This window comes from Balaenoptera ricei, chromosome 3, assembly GCF_028023285.1.
Source record: "Balaenoptera ricei isolate mBalRic1 chromosome 3, mBalRic1.hap2, whole genome shotgun sequence".
Lineage (NCBI taxonomy): Eukaryota > Metazoa > Chordata > Mammalia > Artiodactyla > Balaenopteridae > Balaenoptera > Balaenoptera ricei.
In genome coordinates, this window is record NC_082641.1 from 64,538,549 (window position 1) to 64,560,495 (window position 21,947).

At 35.4% G+C, this 21,947-nt stretch overlaps 1 protein-coding gene across 4 annotated transcripts in view; it reads left to right on the forward strand.

Annotated features, from left to right (window-relative positions):
• The window catches only part of MSH3 (mutS homolog 3), a 182,525-nt gene that overhangs the window by 144,889 nt on the left and 15,689 nt on the right, over positions 1-21,947 (forward strand). For all 4 annotated transcript variants that reach the window (XM_059916664.1, XM_059916665.1, XM_059916666.1 and 1 more), the window contains exon 20: positions 4,225-4,382. In XM_059916664.1, the coding sequence (XP_059772647.1) occupies positions 4,225-4,382 (158 nt within the window). The remainder of the gene's footprint in view (positions 1-4,224; positions 4,383-21,947) is intronic.

The window sequence follows — 21,947 nt, forward strand, 5'->3', positions numbered from 1 at the left end:
TTGTTTTTTTTAATCTATCAAAGAAATTTCAAAATTAACTTCTGGAATTTTATTGCTTGGTAGATTAATTTGTGAGAATATATTCATTTCCTTTTTAAAATAACCTTTACTGAAATATACAGAATTATGCACAAATCATAAGTGTACAGCTTAGTGAATTTTCACAAAGTGTACCCATTTAAGTATCCCAAAACCAGGTCGAGAAGTAGAACAATAGAATGGAAATGAACACATTCTAAAAGCTCCACTTGCAGAGTATGAGAGGGCCTCCCAGTAGCTACTTCCCCCCTGAAAGGTAATCACTGTCCTAATTTCTTTGCCAAAGTATAATAATTTTGGTTATTTTTTCTTGTTTTTGAGCCTTATATTAATAGAGACTACAATATATACTCTTTGTGTCTGACTTCTTTGATTCAACATTGGTTTTATGCAGTTCATCCATATTTTTTGCATATTGTTTATTTCCATTGTCATAGAGAATTTCATTGTATAAATACATGATAACTTTTCTGTTCTATTGATAAACATTTGAGTTACTTCCAATTTAGTACTATTATGAAAAGTATTACTGTGAACATTCTTTTACATTTTTTTTTTAATATACATCATATACATTTCTGTTAGGCATGTACCTAAGAGCAGAATTGTTCAGATATGTTTACTTTCAGCTTTAATAGATTCTGCCAAACAGTTTTCCAAAATAGTGTACAGTTTACTTCCCCAGTAGCAGTATATAAAAATTCTAGTTGTTTTGCATCTTTGCCAAAGCTTAATACTGGCAGTTTCTGGTTTTAACTTTAGCCATTTAGTGAAGTGATGTGGTCTCTCTGATTTGGTTTACATTTTCTTAATGATTTGAAGTAGAATGTCATCTTACTGGCCATTTGTGTTTTTTCTCTTGTCATTCATTAATTCATTAATTCATTCATTTATTCATTTATTCATTCATTCATTCATTTAGGCTGCATCGGGTCTTTAGTTGTGGCACTGCGAGGTCTTTGTTGTGGCCTGCGGGATCTTGCACTGCAGCACATGGGCTTCTGTCTAGTTGTGGCTTGCAGGTTTTCTCTCTGTAGTTGTGGCACACGGGCTCCAGAGCACATGGGCTCTGTAGTTTGCAGCATGCAGGGCTCTCTAGTTGAGGTGCTCAACAAGCTCAGCAGTTGTGGCGCATGAGCTTAGTTGCCCCATGGCATGTGGGATCTTAGTTCCCCAACCAGGGATCAAACCCGTGTCCCCTGCATTGCAGGACAGATTCTTTACCACTGGACCACCAGGGAAGTCCCTCTCTTGTCATTTAAAAATTTTTTTTTCCAGCCATATTTCTTGAGGTTGTCTTTCTTTTGATTTGTGGGAGTTCATTATGTATACTGTATTCAAGTCTTTGGGAAATACTTAGTGCATATATCTTCTATTCCATAATTTTTCATTCTCTTAATGACATCTTTTAATGAATAAAAGTTCTTAATTTTAATGTACTCTAATTTTCAACGTTTTTCTTTATAGTTAATTGTGATTCATGATCAGCTTATGAAATCTTCATCTACCCCAAGGTCATATGTTACTGTCTAATAACCTTATAGTTTTTCCCTGTCTTTGAAATCTATAATCCACCTGGAATTGATTTTTATGATGTAACTTAAGAAATCAAGATTTAAAATTTTTCTATATGGATATCTTTTTGACTCAGCACCAGTTATTAAAAGGAACATCCTTTGTCCACTGTGCTACAGTGTCACTTTTGTCACAAGTCAGGAAACTGTATACGTGTCAGTCTGTTCTGGACTGTATTCTATTCCACTGGTCTATTTGTGTCTGTGCCGGAATCACACTAGTTTAATTATTGTAGCATTACAATATTCAGCCTTCTATTCTATGAACATGGTGCTTTCTTTAATTTACTTAGGCCTTCTTTAATTTCTTTCAATAATGTTTTGTAGTTTTCTCTTTAGAAGTCTTGGTCATTTTGTTAGGTTTATCCCTAGGTATTTGATTTCTTTTGATACTATGGTAAATTATGTCATTAAATTTTTAAAATTTGCAATTACTTGTTGCTAAAATGTAGAAATAAAGTTGGCATTTGAATACTGAACTTATGCCCCGAGCCCTTGCTCAATTCATTAGTCAATTCTAATTATTTTCATAGATTACTTTAGATTTTTCTGGAAACACAGTTTTTCCTGTATGTCATTATTCCTTTACGTAGGAATAATGACAGTTTCATCATTTTCTTTCCAATTCTTATACCTTTTATTTCCTTTTCCTGCAATTTTTTAAATGAATGGATATTGAATTTTATCAAATGCTTTCTGTGTGTCATTGGAGAGCATCATATGATTTCTTTATTCTGTTAATGTGGTGAATTACGTTGATTGGCTTTTGAATATTAAACCAACCTTGTATTCCTCAAAAATTCTAAATGGTTTGTATATCCTTGGATTGTCTTATTAATATTTTATTAGGGAGTCTTGCATATATTATATATTTATGGATGAAACTGACCTGTAATTTTTTTTTTTCTTGTAATGCTCTTGTCAGGTTTTGATGTCAAGATTATGTTGGCTTTCTGAAATGATTTGGGAAGAGTTCCCTCTTGTTCTCTTCTCTAGAAGAGTTTTTGTAAGATTGGTGCTATTTCTTTCTTATATGTTTGCAAGAATTCAGTGGGGAAGTTATCTGGGTTTGGGGTTTTTCTTTTGGAAGGGCTTTTAATTACAGATTTAATTCTTTAAAATAGTTATAGGATTATTCAGATTTTCTATTTCTTGTGTAATTTCTGTCAGTTTTAAAAAAGAAATCTGTTCATTTAATTTGAATTTTCAAAACATTTCATATGCCAAATGTTCATTTGTTTATAATAGGCTTATTATTTTTTAACATCTGTAGGAGAATTTTTAAAATTTTAATCATAAGTTTTATCATTCTACTTGTACCAAGTTTGTTTCCTTTGCTCTTACTGTGCTAGGCTCTTTCTGTTCCAAGAAACACAGATTCACTCAAGTTCCTTCAAGTAATGGAGATTCATGAGGCTCATTATAAAGCCATATGTAATCCTAAGAGAAAGGAATCACACAGGAAGAGCAAGATCTCTAGTATACCTTGGCTTTAGGGAGACTGGAAATGTATTGTTAATAAGGATATGGGACATCTTTAGAGACGGAACAGGTTTACTTTTTAATACCTTTAATAGTAAGATTTTCTAATGCTTTACTCTAATGCCCCCATTGTTTGCATGAAGTTTCTTAATTCCTTTTGGCTCTTCTCTATTTTTTCTTTCCCTGCCCTACCTTTTGGTTACTCATAACTTCTTACTCATGGTCCCCAGTGCCTTGTAGCCTCATTTTGTGTTTCTTTTCAACCTCTCCTCCAGTTTGACTGAACCTCTCCATGGTTCTCGATTTCAGCTCCCAAGAGATTAGTTGATTAGTTTCAGAAGACCCCTATGTGAAACCACCTCTTAAGCTGTTGGTCAGTTACCGATTGGTTACTCTTGACCAGGCAGGTATTGCCAAAAGTGGTGGGTTCACATAGCATAGCACATGGATGCCTTAGGCTAACTCCTCTGCAGAGGGCTGCAGCTGGACAGTTTCTCTTAGGATGAGTCTATACATGGCAAGTACTAGAATTAGTTAATACAGGTAAGTTCTAGAAATTAAATCATTGCAAGTGTTGCAGCTTTTCTCCCATTTTCACTTATTCTGGTGAAGTACCAGTGAGTAATTAAATCCTGATAAAACCAATATCTAGAATTTAGTATTATCCATCCCTTTAGCAGTTATCCCTCTTTAACTGAAAATATTCATGTGCTACCAACCCAGACTAGGGCTTTCTGCAATTAGATGTGTAATACCTATAATTTTAGTATGGACAAATGGAAATTGATAGATTTTAAATGTAAGTAATATAAAAAACAGACATAGGCAGATTAATAATTATTTAAAGAGAAAGCCATAGTATTTATCTCGTTTAGGTTGCTTCTTGTTACTTCCTTTTTTAAGTCCAGAAGCAACCATGCGTGCTGCTAAGACTTCACTGTTCTGTAATAGCACAGTTCAAGTTGAAGACAAAGAGGTCCTCTTTCCCTTTGTGATACTTAATGGGTGACATATTTAAATACCACACCTTAATCTTTTGCCTAATACATTCTCATTTATGGAATAAATTGTAGCTATTACATAGAAGCCCCTCTAGTACAATAAGTGAAATTGCTTTTTAATTTTCTAGGGGGACTCAGAGAGAGTAATGATAATTACTGGACCAAACATGGGTGGAAAGAGCTCCTACATAAAGCAAGTTGCATTGATTACTATCATGGCTCAGATTGGCTCCTATGTTCCGGCAGAGGAAGCAACAATTGGAATTGTGGATGGCATTTTCACAAGGTAAAAACATTAGTTCTATTTGAATATATTTCTGACAATAAATCAAGCCCACATCGTCACATGAATTTTCTTCTTACATACATAGTTAGGTGAACAGATTTGCTATATAGGATTTTGCTATTTAGAATTTAGGAACTTAAAGAAATCATTTCATCATGAAATTAATATCAAAAGAGACCTAGGAGATCATTTTGTCTGGTCATTTTCAACTTGTTTTTAGTTACCGAGTTCTTTCTTAAAGGAAATTATTTGTAGAAGTTGAAAATTAAACAGATAAAAGCAGATCTGCTCTGCTTAATCAGAGGTAGAAGGCTTGAACCTAAATGTCCATCGACAGATGAATGGATAAAGAAGATGTGGTACATATATACAATGGAATGTTACTCAGCCATAAAAAAGAATGAAATAATGCCATTTGCAGCAACATGGATGGACCTAGAAATTATCATATTAAGTGAAGTAAGTCAGACAAAGACAAATATCATATATCACTTATATGTGGAATCTAAAAAATGATACAAATGAACTTATTTACAAAACAGAAACAGACTCACAGACTTAGAAAACAAACTTATGGTTACCAAAGGGGAAAGGTGGAGGGAGGGATAAATTAGGAGGTTGGGATTAACATATACACATTACTATATATAAAATAGGTAAACAACAAGGACCTACTGTACAGCACAGGGAACTCTACTCAATACTCTGTAATAACCTATATGGGAAAAGAATCTGAAAAAGAATAGATATATGTATATGTATAACTAAATCACTTTGCTGTACACCTAAAACTAACACAGCATTGTAAATCAACTATACTGCAATATAAAATAAAATTTTTCTTAATTTCCAAAAAAAAAGAGGTAGAAGGCTTGGAGACTTGGCTTCTAGGCTCTATAGAGCAGTCTGCAACCTAGTCTACCCTCCTTATTTTATAGGTCGGGAACTGACAACAGACTGGAAAAGGCACTGGCCCAAGATAATTTAATTCATATTCTTTTTTGCTGTAAGGACATAACATGCAGCTGGCTAAGACTTACCCTCAACCTATAAACCTAAATTGCATGCCGTATTAGGAATATAGGTGAAATATCGTGGTCTCACCAATTAGGATTCATAGTTTAATCTATTTAGTCAGATTTATCAGTTCTTAAAATATTATTTATACTTCTTACACTTACATTTTTAGAAAAAAGTAAATATAGTCTATAGTGTATAGTCAAAGTATATGTGTGGAATGTCTGATTTATTTTCCTACTTATTTAATATTTGACCCTTGAACACATCAGAATATATCACATGCTAAGGTTCATGTAGTTGAGTAGACATTAAAACACTTTAAGGCTTGGTTTTTAATCAGAGAATGAACAAAGCAAAGCAACCTAAATTCTGTTGGGTTGGCTAAAAGGTTTGTTCCTTTTTTACCGTAAGATGGCTCTAGTAGTTCTTAGCTGTCTTTAACTTCATTTGAAACAATTTTGTTACGATTGTATTGTGACAGCTGTCATATCAGCATGCATTTAAAAACAAACATCAAAATTGGTGAATTTTTGTGTAGCCATTTTAATATTGAAGATGGAAGAAGAAAGCAACATTTTCAGCGTATTATGCTTTATTATTTCAAGAAAGGTAAAAAGGCAACTGAAACGCAAAAAAAGATTTTTGCATGTATGGAGAAGGTGCTGTGACTGATCAAATGTGTCAAAAGTGGTTTGTGAAGTTTTGTGCTGGAGATTTGCTGGACAATGCTCCACGGTCAGGTAGACCAGTAGAAGTTGATAACGATCAAATCGAGACATTCAATGAGAACAATCAACGTTATACCACGCGGGAGATACCCGACATACTCAAAATATCCAAATCAAGCATTGAAAATCATTTGCACCAGCTTGGTTATGTTAATCGCTTTGATGTTTGGGGTCCACGTAAGTTAAGTGAAAAAAACCTTCTTGACTGTATTTCCGCGTCCGATTCTCTACTGAAACGTAATGAAAATGTTCTGTTTTTAAAACAAGTTATGACGGGTGATGAAAAGTGGATATTGTACAATCATGTGGAATGTAAGAGATCATGGGGCAAGCGAAATGAACCACCACCAACCACACCAAAGGCCGGTCTTCATCCAAAGAAGGTGATGTATTGTGTGCATCGTGGGATTGGAAGGGAGTCCTCTATTATGAGCTCCTTTTGGAAAACCAAACGATTAATTCCAACAAGTGCTGCTCCCAGCTAGACCAACTGAAAGCAGCACTCTATGAAAAGTGTCCATATTTAGTCAACAGAAAATGCATTGTCTTCCATCAGGATAACGCAAGACCACGTGTTTCTTTGATGAACAGGCAAAAACTGTTACAGCTTGGCTGGGAAGTTCTAATTCATCCACCTTATTCATGAGGCATTGCACCTTCAGATTTCCATTTATTTCGGTCTTTACAAAATTCTCTTAAAGGAAAAAATTTCAGTTCCCTGGAAGACTGTAAACAGTTCTTTGCTCAAAAAGATAAAAAGTTTTGGGAAGATGGAATTATGAAGTTGCCTGAAAAATGGCAGAAGGTAGTGGAACAAAATAGTAAATATGTTGTTCAATAAAGTTCTTGGTGAAAATGAAAAATATGTCTTTTATTTTTACTTAAAACCCGAAGACACTTTTTGGCCAACCCAATATTTGATGCCATATCACCAAACAGATGTTATTTTGATCTCCATATATTTGTAAATGAACTCAATATAATAAATTTAAAAAATATTTCTTTAGTTTTTAACATTATAATTAATTTTCTATTTCCTAAGAAAAAATGCTAGGTATTTTATTTTGGTTACATTATTAGGAGGAGTGACAGAGAAATTTCATCAATAGAAAAAAGATAAAAAAGAAGAGAAAAAGAAAAAGAAAGAAAAATAAAAAGAAAGAGAAAAAATATCTTGGGCAATGTAAGGTAATTTGTCTGGAAGAGAATCTTGTTAGCAGAATATCGGGAATGTTTTTAGATACAAGTAATAGAAAAGAAAATAAGGGTTTACTTTTCTCATTTAACAAGGAAGCTTGAAATAGGTGACCACTTCTGATGTTTCAGTGGCTCTGCAGTTTTGTTGTCTTCCCATAGTTGCAAGATGGTTGCGGTGACTCCAGACATCACATTGATATTCATATGAGGAAAAAGGGAAAAGGAATGCAAAAGCGTCTCCTTTTTTTCAGGCAACCAGTACCTTTTCAGAAGCCTCCCAGAAAACTTTCACTTACATTTCGCTAACGCAGCGCTGTGTCTCATGGCCATAATTATAAGCAAAACAAAGTATGAATTTGATTTTATCCAGCTTTTATAACGGAGTTAGGCAAGGGACAGGTGTTCAGGAATGGATTCAGAGGTAACCAGAAAATAGTTTCTGCCATAAGGAATGAATTCAATGATAATAACAATAACTAACCTTTGTGATGATAACATATTTATAATATTAGTATAATAAAATTCTTACCAATGTATAGAACCTGTTCTATGTATATAAAACATTTATATAAAGTATATTCGGTGAGAGCAAATATAAGCCTTCTGGAAAAGGACGAAGTGCATTAATTCAACAAATTTGGATCTTTATCCATTCATTTTCATTTGTTCATTCATCCAACATATACTAACTTGGCATCTAACATATGACAAGCACTCAGAATACAAAGCAGTCATAGTTTCTGTTCCCATGAAGTTTACCTGATGGAGAAGATCAGCATAAACCAAAAAATTGTATAAAGAAATGGAAAATTGCAGCTGTGACAAGTCTACAAAGGCTAGGTATATGAGGCTGTGGCAGCCTGTGGTGCTGGGACCTGATCTGGTCAGGAACGTCAGGAGAAGGCTTCCTTTAGCAAGTGATGTGTAATCTGAAGGAGGAGTTAACTAATCAAAGGAAAGAAGAGCATTTCAGACCAAGAAAGCAGCATGCACAGATGTTCTTTCACATTAAAAAAAAACCATAGTGAGACAGCAGCTGAAGGGTGGCCCTCTAGGGGAGCAAGATTCTCCATGAAGCTGAAGACAATAGGTAAGGGCAAGTTACACAAAGTGTAGGCCGTGTTAGGAGTTTATGTAAGAGCCATGGGAAACCATTGAAGGGTTTTAAACAGGGCTTGGTATGATCACATCTACATTGGCTGAAATGCAGAGAATGTTTGGAGGAAGAACACAGTTGATCAGCGCAGTCTTACCAGTAGGCCCTTGCGGTGGCCTTGGTGAGAGGTATCAGTAGTTTGGACTGGGTTGTAGTGTTAGTTTAAATGGAAAGGAGTCATATTTGAAAGGTAATAAATAACAGGAAATAAATCAACAGGATTTGGTGATAGATGGGATGTGAGGCTGAGATAAATGGAGTTTTCAGCAATGACAGTGGTTTGCGTATCTGGGTGGAGAATGCCGGCATTTACTGTAAGAGAGTGATTTTTTTTCCATGGATCTTGACTTTATTTTTGGTTTTTTGATTTACAGCATTGTGTTAGTTTCAGGTGTACAGCAAAGTGATTCAGTTATACATATATTCATTCCTTTTCAGATCTTTACCCATGTAGGTTATTACAGAATATTCAATAGGACCTATACAGTAAGTCCTTGTTGGTTATCTATTTTATATATAGTAGTGTGTATATGTTAATCACAAGCTCCTAATTTATCCCTCCGCCACTCATTTCCCCTTTGGTAACCATAAATTTGTTTTTGAAATCTGTGACTCTGTTTCTGTTTTGTAAGTAAGTTATTTGTATCATTTTTTTAAAATTAGATTCCACATATGAGTGATATCATATACTTGTCTTTGTCTGACTTATTTCACTTAGTATACTAATCTCTAGGTCCATCTGTGTTGCTGCAAATGGCATTATTTTGTTCTTTTTTATGGCTGAGTATTGACTTGGTTTTTGTATGTAGTAGGTAGCAATACTCTTGAGACCATAGGGAAGCTGTCATGTAGTCAGTTGGATATAAAGTTTGAGTTCAGAGGGAGAGATGAAAGGTAACAATGTAGATTTGTTGTGAGACATCTTTGTATAAGTGGGAAGTGAGATCCTGGGTGTGGATGAGATCATGTTGGCAGAGAGTAAGTATAGTGAAGAAGATAATGTTCCAAGGCTGAGCCTTAGAACTGCCAACATGTCATGGCTGAGTAAGAAGATAAGCTTGAAAAACCAACAGAGAAGGAGTACCCAGAGAGGTAGGGGAAAACCAGGACATCCCAGTGTCATGGGAGCATGGAGGAAAGTGCTTCAAGGAGGAAGGAAGTGGTCCACAGCGCTGAAAGGCTGAATGAGATGAAGCCTGAAAAGTCCACCTTGATTTTTTGCAAGAGCTGTTATGGTGGAGTGGTGGGGCCTCACTCCAGTTAAAGAGGGTTAGAGAGTAAGTGAGAGGTTAGGAAATAGAGTTAGTAGGTGACCCTGGAGCAGATTGGCTGGGAAGAGGGGGTGAGAGATCCAATAAGGGACTTGTTTTATTTTTGAGTGGTAGACTTGAACATGTTTAAGAGGGATATCCAGTGGAATATGTTATGTCCATGAATTTATGATTCTAAAAAAATGCATCAGTCACCTTAGAGGATATTAGAATGAATTCATGATACTTAAAACAAAAAATCATAGTCACTTTGGAGAATGAAAATTGAAAAATAAAGGGGAAGAATCATGCAGCTACCATGCCTTTCCAAAAATATGATGAGAAGAATTTTCTCTTTATGGAAGTGTTCCAGCTAACAGAGAAGGTATTAGAATATCACCCCCTCTCTTTTTTTGCAATCTCTAATGTAGTTATAGATCTAGGCGATAATTAGAAATGGCTGCTAATGTCATGAAAAGAGAGACAACCAGACATTTGGGCAAAGTTTGTAACACAAGCTATGAAGTCTGGGCAAACAAATCAAACCTTAATATATTTGTATATCTAGATCTATCTGAAACACAGAGAGATATTGATCTTTTATACTTCAAGATTTTTTTTGGGGTAGAGGGCTGCACTGGGTCTTAGTTGCGGCACACGGGATCTTTGTTGCAGCATGCAGGATCTTTTTAGTTGAGGCATGTGGACTTCTTAGTTGCGGCATGTGGACTTCTTAGTTGTGGCATGCATGTGGGATCTAGTTCCCCAACCAGGGATGGAACCCAGGCCCCCTGCATTGGGAGCGCAGTCTTACCCACTGGACCACCAGGGAAGTCCCTATACTGCAAGATTGATCACAACTTTAAAATATTAATTAGCAAAGAATCATTTCAGTCAGTTAAAGGAATAAATAGATTATAAAGATATAAACACTGAAATATGGGACATTCTCTTACGCTTTACCATTCAAGTAGCTGTTGTTTCATGGACCTTAAGGTCATGTTTATAAAAGCAGTCTGCCATGGGCCCTGAGTGTCCCTGCATGTCCCTGCTGAGTACACCAAGAAAGCCCCTGATTGCTCCCTACCTGGGCATTTGTCAGGGTTGGGCTTGCAGCAAGCAATCTTGAGGGAAGAGGTAATAACATCTCCCCACAAAGAGGAAGCTTGCTTCTTTTTGTTGTACAAGTAGTGAATCCTCAAGTTCAGTTCTCTGCCTTGTAATACAACCCACTGCACGCACAGCATCCGTGGTGAGCCCTTTGCCTTGCCCTTAGGGGACTTGACAGCTGATGCAGACCAATGTGGGTAAAAGTCCTTTGTTTCTGATTTAGGGTTTTCATGTCTTTTGCTAGCATCTGTGAAACCATATTGGCTTAACTTGATATAAATAGGGTAAAATCCCAGACCTTGCCCAGTTCTGGATGGGTCAGTAGGATTCTCTTATCTCTTGCTAATAATAAGTGCCCCTAAAATGTGAGTAGATAGGTTATGTGTGGGAAAGGATGGAAGTTTTAGAGCCAGAAAGCTCAGGTCTCAATACAAGTTCACCAGTTTCCTGACTGTGTGCTAGTTACTTCATTCACCTAGAGCCTTGAAAGAAGTATGGTGTCATGGAATTAAAAAAAAAAAAAAAAAAAAGTGTTATAGTTGGGTACAAATCCCACTTTTGCTACTTAACAACTATCTGACCTTTGGCAAATTACTTGACTTCTCAATGTCTCAGTTTTTTCATCTATAAAATAGAGATAATACTGCTTAATCACAGATTATTGTGGGAATTAAGTACATGAAGTGCCTGGTATGTAATAGGTACTCAGTAAATTTGAGTTTTGTTCCTTCTTCTAGAGTCTGTGTCATTTGTATTTTGGATTTAAAAGTCTGTCTTCATATATATGTTAGTATAGTACTCATTTTCTAAACTTAGCCTCAGGTCTCACATCTATGAAACAAAAAGTTTGATAATACCAGGTTTTGAGAATAATTTTTAAAGGGTGTGAAATCACTACGAATTGCTGGTCTTAGCTGTCATCCTTGAAAGAAGTTAACCAAATATTCCGCACTCTAAACCTTGCCAACACCAAATTCATTGTTTCAGTATAGTAGTATTCATTCTGAGTTAACTCTTGCAAACACGTTAGTTTATTCATCTACTTGGGGATACATTTTATAGTTACCTGGTCCTGATGAGCCAATCCAGAAGTAGTATTATGAAAGAATATTCTTATTACAATACATGAAAAAGAGCTGGTTATGAAGCTTGGCATTCAGTGTGATTCCACTTTTGTATGACCAATTATATATGTAAATATATGCAGAGAAAACCATCTAGATAGAAGGCTGCATTCCAAAATATCGTAAAAGATATGGGATTATGGTGACTTTTCTTTAGTTTGGCTTATGAATATTTTCAAAATTCTGAAATAAACAGGTAACAAAAGTACTCCCCTGCCCAAAAAATGTTAAGGGTTATATCAGTCAAAATGAGATGTTTCATAGGTGTCTAATGAAATGCATATATGGTCATTGTCTGGGAATACTTTTTTCCAGGACAGACTTCTCTTCCCAACTCAGTAGCATGGAATTTGGGGTTCTAAGCTTTAAACCTTCCCAACAGCATATCAGACCTTATTTTTCCGAAGTTTTAACCCAGCCTCTAAGTAGCCCTAGTTCTTCCTCCTTTAGGAATTGATGGCTTTCTGTCAGATCAGTATGCAAGACTGGTGTCTTTAATTTTCATAACAGAAACATTGCCCTTTGCACATTTAACATCTTTGATTTTTTTAACCCTTAATGTACATTAGATTTTTTTTAATGGAGCTTTTAAAGTATGTTGAAACCTGGACCCTGCCCTCAGAGGTTCTAAGTTGGCCTGGGGCAGGGTCTGGGAATTTGAATTTTACATATGTCCAGGTGGTTTTGAAATGTGGGCAAGGTGAGAAGCAATTCCCCAAGCCCTTGCTGGAGAGCTCAGTTATTTAATTCTAAAAGTAAGAGAAGCTTATTATGAAAACTATTTACAGTGTAGTAGGGTATTAAGTGAAATGTTTACTTCTCTACAGGTCAGCATCTATTTATGGTTTTTCATGTAACTTTCCACAAGTTTAGAGGTATACATAAGTCTTCTCTCTTAAATGGTCTTATACTAAGCATTATTATTATGTAGCTTGCTTTTATTTCCTAACCTGGGGGAAACTGAATTTCCCTGTCAGTTCTTACAGATTAGTCTCACGCTTTTATTGGCTGTGGTGTGTCTGCTATGCAGAGGTTCCCTGAACTCTTTAACCTCTGAGACCTCCATCTGGGATGCACTGCTCTAGTAGAAGGACCCTGTTCCCTGTCCATTCCCCCTGTCCTCGCCTTCTCTTCCTGTTACCATTGGAAAGGAGTCTATGTGGACCACATTCAGTTATATCCCTAGGATTTTAAATTTTTACTAGGATATGGTTTAATATTATAACCTCATATTTTTCATTTGTTTATTATGAAATTATTCAGACATATTACAGTCCCCCATGTAGCTTCCAACCTACTAAAGAAATAAAGCATTGCCAATCCAACTGAACCCATAACCCTCCCTGGTCCTGTTCCCCTCCACCCCATCCAGAGTAACCCTTTTTGACTCTGGTTTTTATCTCATGAGTTTCTCTATATTTTTACTACATAGGTATGTTTTGAAATAATATATGGAATTATTTGGTATGCTTTTAAACTTTATGTTTGGTATGCTTTTAAACGTCATTCTTCTGCAAGTGGCTTTTTCCCCCTCAATGTTATATTTATGAACTTCATCCATATGGATGCATATAATTCTAGTCCACTCATTTTTCTCTAATTATGATAGTCCATTGTATGCATGTACCATAGTTTATCCATTTTTCTTGATTAATATCTAATATGATTCAAATTTGTTTTGCAAATATCAAATTTGATATTTGCAAATATCAGCAGTGCTGATACCTGTCTTACACACATCTAGTACACGTGTGAGTTTTCTGATTCTGGGCTTTATCTAGGAGTGGGACCGTAGAGTGTAAGGAATGTGCATCTTTCTTGTTCTTCAAGGAACATGGACCAGTTTAGAATCCCACCAGCAGTGTGTAAAAGTTTGTCCCTACGATTTAAATTAATTAGAACAAGAAATACCCATTTGATGATGTTTCTATATAGTCTCCAAAATTGGTCATAAGGGCATTTTCATTTCTATTAATATCTTTTACATGAAGTACCATCTGATAAATCACATTTTATTAATGCTAAGGAATTTTTTTCTCTCCATGTGCGTGCTGTGCCTGTTTATAAAGAGATTTGAAGCAATTTATTGGCCTTCCTTGACAAACTGCCAGGCCTCATGTTTTCAGCCAATGGCTGCTTCCCCTTTAATTCCTTTTTGTCTTGACTGCCAAGAGGTTAAGAGCTAAATTTAAGGCGCAAGTGTAGAAACAAATTTGGTTTAGTTTTCCCCATCTCTTCTTATATGGGAGTATTTCTCCATGAGTATTTCTCTAGCATGATTCTTAGAACAGCTGCATCAGAATCAGAGATGCTTGTTAAAAATGCTGCTTTCTAAGGCCTGTCACAGACCTATTATATTGGAATCTTCAGCGTGAGACCCTAAAATTAGCATTTTAAATGCTCATGCTAAATTTGCTGTCTCAAATTTGAGCATCTACTATATGGCTTGTAATCTTACTTTCACGTTCATTGTAACTCTTCTGTTATAAATATTTTGTTATTCTAAATCACTTCAAATCCTTTTTTGTGTTCAATGGAAAAAATATTAAAATCTAGCAGATGTGTGCATAAAATCTGGCTCCAAACTTTGTCTTTTTTTTTTTTTTTGGTCATGCCATGTGGCATGCGGGATCTTAGTTCCCCGACCAGGGATCGAACCCGTGCCCCGTGCAGTGGAAGCATGGAGTCCTAACCACTGGACTGCCAGGGAATTCCCAAACTTTATCTTTAAATTGGTTATTTTTGCATTATTAATTGGACATTTACAACACTAGGTTTAAATTCATGTTTTCCATAAATATTCATTGAGTGCCTACTATGTGGTGTGTGCTGTGCCATAAGAAGAATAAATAAATGTGTGAAAAGCTATAAATAGGAGGCTTTGGGAGTCTTTTTCTGGATGTTGTAACCTCATGAACCTTTCTCTGAATAAGAAGGATTTTTTAAAAGTAGAATTTTGGCAAACATATACATTTGGCCCTAATTGGTGATATATGTACTCATTGGTGAAATATTATATTTCTAGACACATATTTCCAAGGATTATTAACATCTTTGAGTGCATCACTGAATTAAGATCTGTTTCTTATTATCCTGATAAGTGCAAACTTAAACCTCATTCAACTTTTTGGACTCAGTAATTAAGTTTTAGGAAAGCGATGAATTATTAAGTCTGGTTGAAAAAAAACAACAAAACAATTGGCTTCTCTCAGCATAATTTATTTCTATTTACGTCAATTAAGTGTTGGTAGAAAAGGGTATTTACATTAAGTGGCCTCTGGTTAATAATTTTCATGCCACCCTCCCCACGTAAACTCTTTCTTATGGTCCCTAGCTTCAGGAATGCTTTGTACCCAGAATCACACCATTGTGTTTATTTTGAGAGAGAATTGGAAAGTAATAGGTCTTCAAATGCTTAAATTAAATTATCTTAAATGTTTGCTTTTGGCTGTGTGGATGATAACTGGTTTGTTTGCCGAATTTAGTTTAATTCAGCACATATTGATTGAGTACCTACTGTGGAGTATTTGTACTCTATTAAAATATATGTATACTTCTTGGACAGAAGGAAAATATCTTGACTGAGTACATGTCTTCTAGTTGGTAGTAAATACCAGCACTAAAAACCACATTATATTTTACAAAATGAGTGGGCTGTTGAGAATTTTATTGGCAACAGAAATGTTGCCTTATGAGTGCCTCTCTGGTTTATTTAGCTCCTGTAGCTGTGTCTGCCAAACAGGAGATATCTCACTTCATCTTTTTGATGGGAAGTGGTCATATGAATTTAATGCTTCAAAGTCACCTGAGGGTTTGGTTTCGTTTAGTTTTAAGTGCAGATTCCGGGCATGTCCCTGGAATGTAGATTCCCTGGAGATACAGTTGTTATCGGTATGATGAAGGAGACTCCTGGACTTTGTAATTAAGAACTCCTGCTTAGGTCTTCCCATTTTTGATTGGGCTGTTTGCTGTTTTTATATTTTGGAAATTAATCCTTTGCCAGTTGCATCATTTGCAAATATTTTCTCCCATTCTGTAGGTTGTCTTTTCATTTTGTTTACAGTTTCCTTTGGTGTGCAAAATCTTTTAAGTTTAATTAGGTCTCATTTGTTTATTTTTGTTTTTATTTTCATTACTCTAGGAGACAGATACAAAAAAATATTGCTGTAATATACATCAAAGAGCTTTTTGCCTATATTTTCCTCTAGGAGTTTTATAGTATCTGGTCCTACATTTAGGTCTTTAATCCATTTTGAGTTTGTTTTTGTGTATGGTGTTAGAGAATGTTCTAATTTCATTCTTTTAAATGCAACTGTCCAGTTTTTGGAGCACCACTTATTGAAGAGACTGTCTTTTCTCCATTGTATATTCTTACCTCCTTTGTTGTAGATTAATTGACCATAGGTACATGGGTTTACTTCTGGGCTTTCTATCCTGTTCCACTGATTTGTGTGTCTGTTTTTATGTCAGTACCATACTATTTTGATTACTATAGCTTTGCAGTATAGTCTGAGGTCAGGGAGCCTGATTCTTTCAGCTCCATTTTTCTTTCTCAAGATTGTTTTGGCTATTCAGGGTCTTTTGTGTTTCCATACAAATTTTTAAAATTTTGTTCTAGTTTTGTGAAAAATGCCCTTGGTAATTTGATAGGGATTGCATTGAATCTGTAGACATTTCTCCAAGGAAGACATCCATATGGCCAACAGGCACATGAAAAAATGCTCAACATTGCTAATTATTAGAGAAATGTATATCAAAACTACAATGAGGTATCATCTCACTCCAGTCAGAAGGGCCATCATGAAAAAGTCTACAAATAATAAATGCTAGAAAGGGTGTGGAGAAAAAGGAACCCTCCTACACTGTTGGTGGGAATGTAAATTGGTACAGCTACTATGGAGAACAGTTTGGATGTTCTTTAAAAAACTAAAAATAGGGTTGCCATATGATCCAGCAGTCCCACTCCTGGGCATATATCTGGAGAAAACTATAATTCAAAAAGATACGTGCACCCCAGTGTTCATTGCAGCACTGTTTACAGTAGCCAAGACATGGAAGCAACCTAAATGTCCTTTGACAGATGACTGAATAAAGAGGATGTGGGGTGTGTGTGTGTGTGTATACACACACAATGGAATATTACTCAGCCATAGAAAAGAATGAAATAATGCCATTTGCAGCAACATGGATGGACCTAGAGATTATCATGCTAAGTGAAGTAAGTCAGACAGAGAAAGAAAAATATCATATGATATCCCTTATATGTGGAATCTTAAAAAAAAAAAAAAAAAAGGTTCAATTGAACTTACTTACAAAGCAGAAATAGCCCCACAGACATAGAAAGCAAACTTATGGCTACCAAAGGGGAAAGGGGGGGGATAAATTAGGAGGTTGGGATTAATATATACACACTACTGTATATAAAATAGATAACCAACAAGTGCCTACCGTATAGTACAGGGAACTCTACGCAATATTTTGTAATAACCTGTAAGTGAAAATAATCTGAAAAAGAATATATATACACACACACACATACATATTTATATATATATATAACTGAATCACTGTGCTGTACACCTGAAACTAATATGACATTGTAAATCAACTATACTTCAATTGAAAAAAATATTTAAAAAAAAGAACCTTTGCAAGTGACTCAGAAACATATCCAGGTTTAGGAGCTATTATTTAGTTTCAACACTTGACATTTTACAGAAGGAAAAACAGAAACAGAAATTGTGATTTGCTCGAGCTCATAGTGTGAGTTCAGTTATAAGAATGCCTTCTCTGGTTGTGTCGCGTTCCCCTGTATTGATCTTAGTAATTAATCTGGTTAGTCTTTTCCCTCATGACTGATTTATCCTTGCTTTGATGGCCTTAGTTATTTGTGTTGTTTCATAGATAATAGTTAAGAAATAGTTGAATATTTTCCTTTGAATTTCTTGGGACTATCCCACTGAATAGACAAGTAGATGTGTTGGGGAATGATTTGCCCAGTCAGCACACTGTGGGTTTCCTTTGATAGGAAAACACCTGTGTCCTTATGTGGCCTGCATGTGCTTTGTAGGTGGTTCTAGTGAACATGGTTTCATGTGAGCCAATACAAGTTTGGCATTTTCCTGGATTGCTGCTTTGATTTTCAGCTATGTTTCCATTGACACTGAAAGATTGCTGTAGTGTTTTTTTGCTTGGTTATATTTGCAGTTCACTGTAATAGCTGTTATAAATTGACTTTAAATACCATAGTGTGATCTGATTGCAGCTGATAGTAGAAACAATTACCCTAGATAAAGAAACCTTTTTCATTATCTATTATAATAATTTCATTGCTGCTAATGAGGTGTTTTTGATATTGGTAGAAGAAAGCTGGTTATTTATCTTGGTAATTGCAATCATTTTGCCTTGTCTTAACACAATGATACAATAAAGTGTTTGAAATGTATCAATAGAGTATAAAGTGTTTTAAATGTACTGTGATTTTTAAAATAACATTTGTTTTTCTAATGATACTGTAAAGCTTGTTCATTGTGCAAAATTGAAAACTATAGAAAAGCTCAAAAAGGAAAAAAATTTAAATCACCTGTAATTCCACTACCTGGAAATCGTCCTTTAGGTGTATGGCCTTCCAGGGTTTTAAAAAATGCACACGCATAGTGGTAAATTATTTGTGATTTCATTCCATTGCTGGGTTAGTGTTTATGTGTAAATGTGATACAGATCTACTACTTCACATTTTTTTATACCTTTTAAATACCATGCTGTATCTACACATCTTTCAATATTTGGTGTTCTTTTGAAGCCGTTTTTCTCTTCTTAGACTTTAACTTTTTTTTTCTTCCTTACACCATCCTTCTTAAGTTAGAGTACTTTGCTATTCAGGAGATTATTTCCTTCTGTAAAATTTACATAATATGCAAAAAAAACCCAAGCTAAAACACCCATACTGTACAGAATTCTGCAAAGTTTTTAGCGAAGTGAAGTGAGTAGAACATCTTCAATTCCAAAAAGAAGGCAAAATTAGCTAATATAAAAGCCCTCCTAGAGGACACTTAGAGGACAAATAGAGTATGATTTCACTTATCTGAGGAACTAGAAGAGGCAGATTCATAGAGGCAGAGGCTGAGGGGAGAGAAGAACAGGGAGTTATTTTTTGATGGGTTATTTTGAGATGATGAAAAAGTTCTGCTAATGGATAGTAGTGATGACTGCACAACATTGTGAATGTGCTTAATACCACTGAATTATACACCTAAAAAGTGTTAAAATGGTAAATTTTACGTGTGTCACAACTACTGAGCCTGCGCTCTAGAGCCTGAGAGCCACAACTACTGAGCCTGCGTGCCACAACTACTGAAGCCCACGTGCCTAGAGCCCGTGCTCCACAACAAGAGAAGCCACCGCAATGAGAAGCCCACGCACCGCAACGAAGAGTAACCCCAGCTCGCCACAACTAGAGAAAGCACAGCAACAAAGATCCAACACAGCCAAAAATAAATAAATAAATAAAATTTTTTAAAAAATGGTAAATTTTAGTTATATATATGTAAAATATATGTACTTACATATTATTTTAAAAGCACTTGAAGTATGTCCAAAAAAATCCTGATGCAGTACAATAATCATTTCCTCTAGTTAACAATTTTCATGTTTAAGCTCCAATTACTTATCATTCAATATAAAGAATCCTTTTTTCCACCTGTTAATTTCAGAATTTCTCCCTCATGCTAGCATTTTCCTTTCATAAGGCCCAGAGATTGTGGTTTGAAGGGACAGAGCCCCACCCTATTTGCTATAAGTTAGAAACATCTAGAATGTTATCTCAAAATATCAAGACCTCATAAAAACAAACCCTTGTTCAAATTTTCATGAAAGTGTTCTTGATTTTAGAAACTGATTCAAAAAAGTAGTAATTTCTTTTCTCCATTAATGCTTTATTAAGCTTTGTTGACCTATATAAGGGTTAGACGAGGAGGGAGTAGGGGATTAGAAAGATTAGTCAGCCTCCACTCCTAAAAATATCAGAGTGATTTTTTTTTTCTTAATCACATATCTGTAACCTGTCAGAGCAAACTTACTCTGAGATGAAACCTAAAGAATGCATTTACCATTTTCCCCTGCATTTGAATACAAATACAGGCAGAATGATAATAATGACATATGTTCTGAATTCCTTAAATCTCTAACATATTTTAACATTTGAAAAATTTCAGAATCATTGTCCAGTAGGATGTGTTGTAAATGCTTGTTGGATTAATAGAAAATTACAGACCTTTTGTTAATGGTGTTATACCCTGCCTTATTTCCAAAACGTATTTTAGACAGTTTACTGGGATATATACAATAGAGCAGGACAATAAGAAAGTAAAATGGTATTCAAAGATCAAGGACAAGTAAGGATAGAAACCTAAGATAAAGTCAGTGTTGCTATTTGTCATTATAAGGTGCTATCCAGTTGTCTCCTAGTAACCAAGACCAAAAGGAAAATGGATTTATTGATAAAATTCTGTGTCCATCAGAATCATATAAAATCTTTATATTGCTGAAATTTATTGGAAAAATAAATTTAAGAAGAGGAATTCCTTAAAGGAAATTTCTTGAGAAGTTAACAGAAAATATTTTTATCAATAAACAGTTCCCACAGTTACAAACACATAGTTCCCCAGTGGCCCCAGTGACTGGTTAAGGCGCCACCACTTCTTTAGCGTCTGCTGGGCAGCATTGCTACTTTATCATCAGGTGCTATGGAAAAATAGAATTGTGAAAAAACGTTTTGGCTCCTATAATGGAGTGGCTTTCAGACTGTTCTACAGGGTGTTAGGAGTCCCACAGAGCCCCCTCTAGAAGGGGAAGCGAGGCCTCATAGTGCTGGGTTCTTGACCAAATCAGCGTTCCTTTGATCTCATTGGCAGAGTGAGTTTCTTTGTAAAATTTCATGTGAACAAAGGATTTAACAGGTAAAAGATATTTGAAAACTACTGGTCTAATAGTAGAGTTGGGACCATTGTTTAATAAAAATACACCCAAGATCCCCTGAAATCTGGCCTGACCTCCTTAAGGACAGAAACCCTGTAACACCATAAGACACGTTGGTACCATGGCGTTTTGCTACACACATGTTTTGATGCCATGTATATAAAGCCACCCACCCACCTGTCTAGAGATTAAATTTCATCTAGACTGCTTGGTATGTGTATGGTTTCTATTTTTACATTCAACTTTTAAATTCATACACATTGATTTTGGAATATGGTGTGAGTAGGGACACATCTTTGTTGTCAGTTTTTTTGGTTTTTTTTTCTGAAAGAACCAATTAGCTACCATCTTTTTTTATTGATTGATCATTCAGCCTTCCCTCCTGATTTGAAATCTCACCTTAGAATATCTTTCCCCAAAGCATTCTACAATTCCTGCAGTTCCCAGTGAGACCACTCTGTTACCGTAGTGTTTCTAGAAAGCACTTAAGTATATGTAAACTGTTGCATTAAAATCTTAGCCAGTGCTTGCTTGTTTTTCTAACTCTTGAATCAAAGACACCACCACCCCCGATAGTTGCCTTATCAGAGCTATTTTATTATCAACGAAAGATATGTTCTTTTTGTCAGTTCACAACCTGTCAGGAATAAAATCAAACATTGTTAAGTGAGAATCAAACATTATGGTTCTGAAGAATTCAGAGTGGTTGCAGGGATAGGAAAGTTTAATCTTCTTGCTTCGTGGTAGGGAACATATTAGTAAAGTAAACATTGAAAATTGAGGTAAGTAATAGGGTTTGAACTTTGAAAAAGTAACCAGAATGCTCCTGAGTTAGCAACATTTCAGAAATTATGTTTTGTAGTTATAGATTTTAAAGTAGACAGAATCGACAGCACTATCACCTCCATCATAGATGTAGTTAATTACAGTTTCTAAATGCCACTTATTACTGGAGCCTTTCTCCTAAGGTGCCACCAGTCTTTGGAAGTGAGGGGGTGGGCATT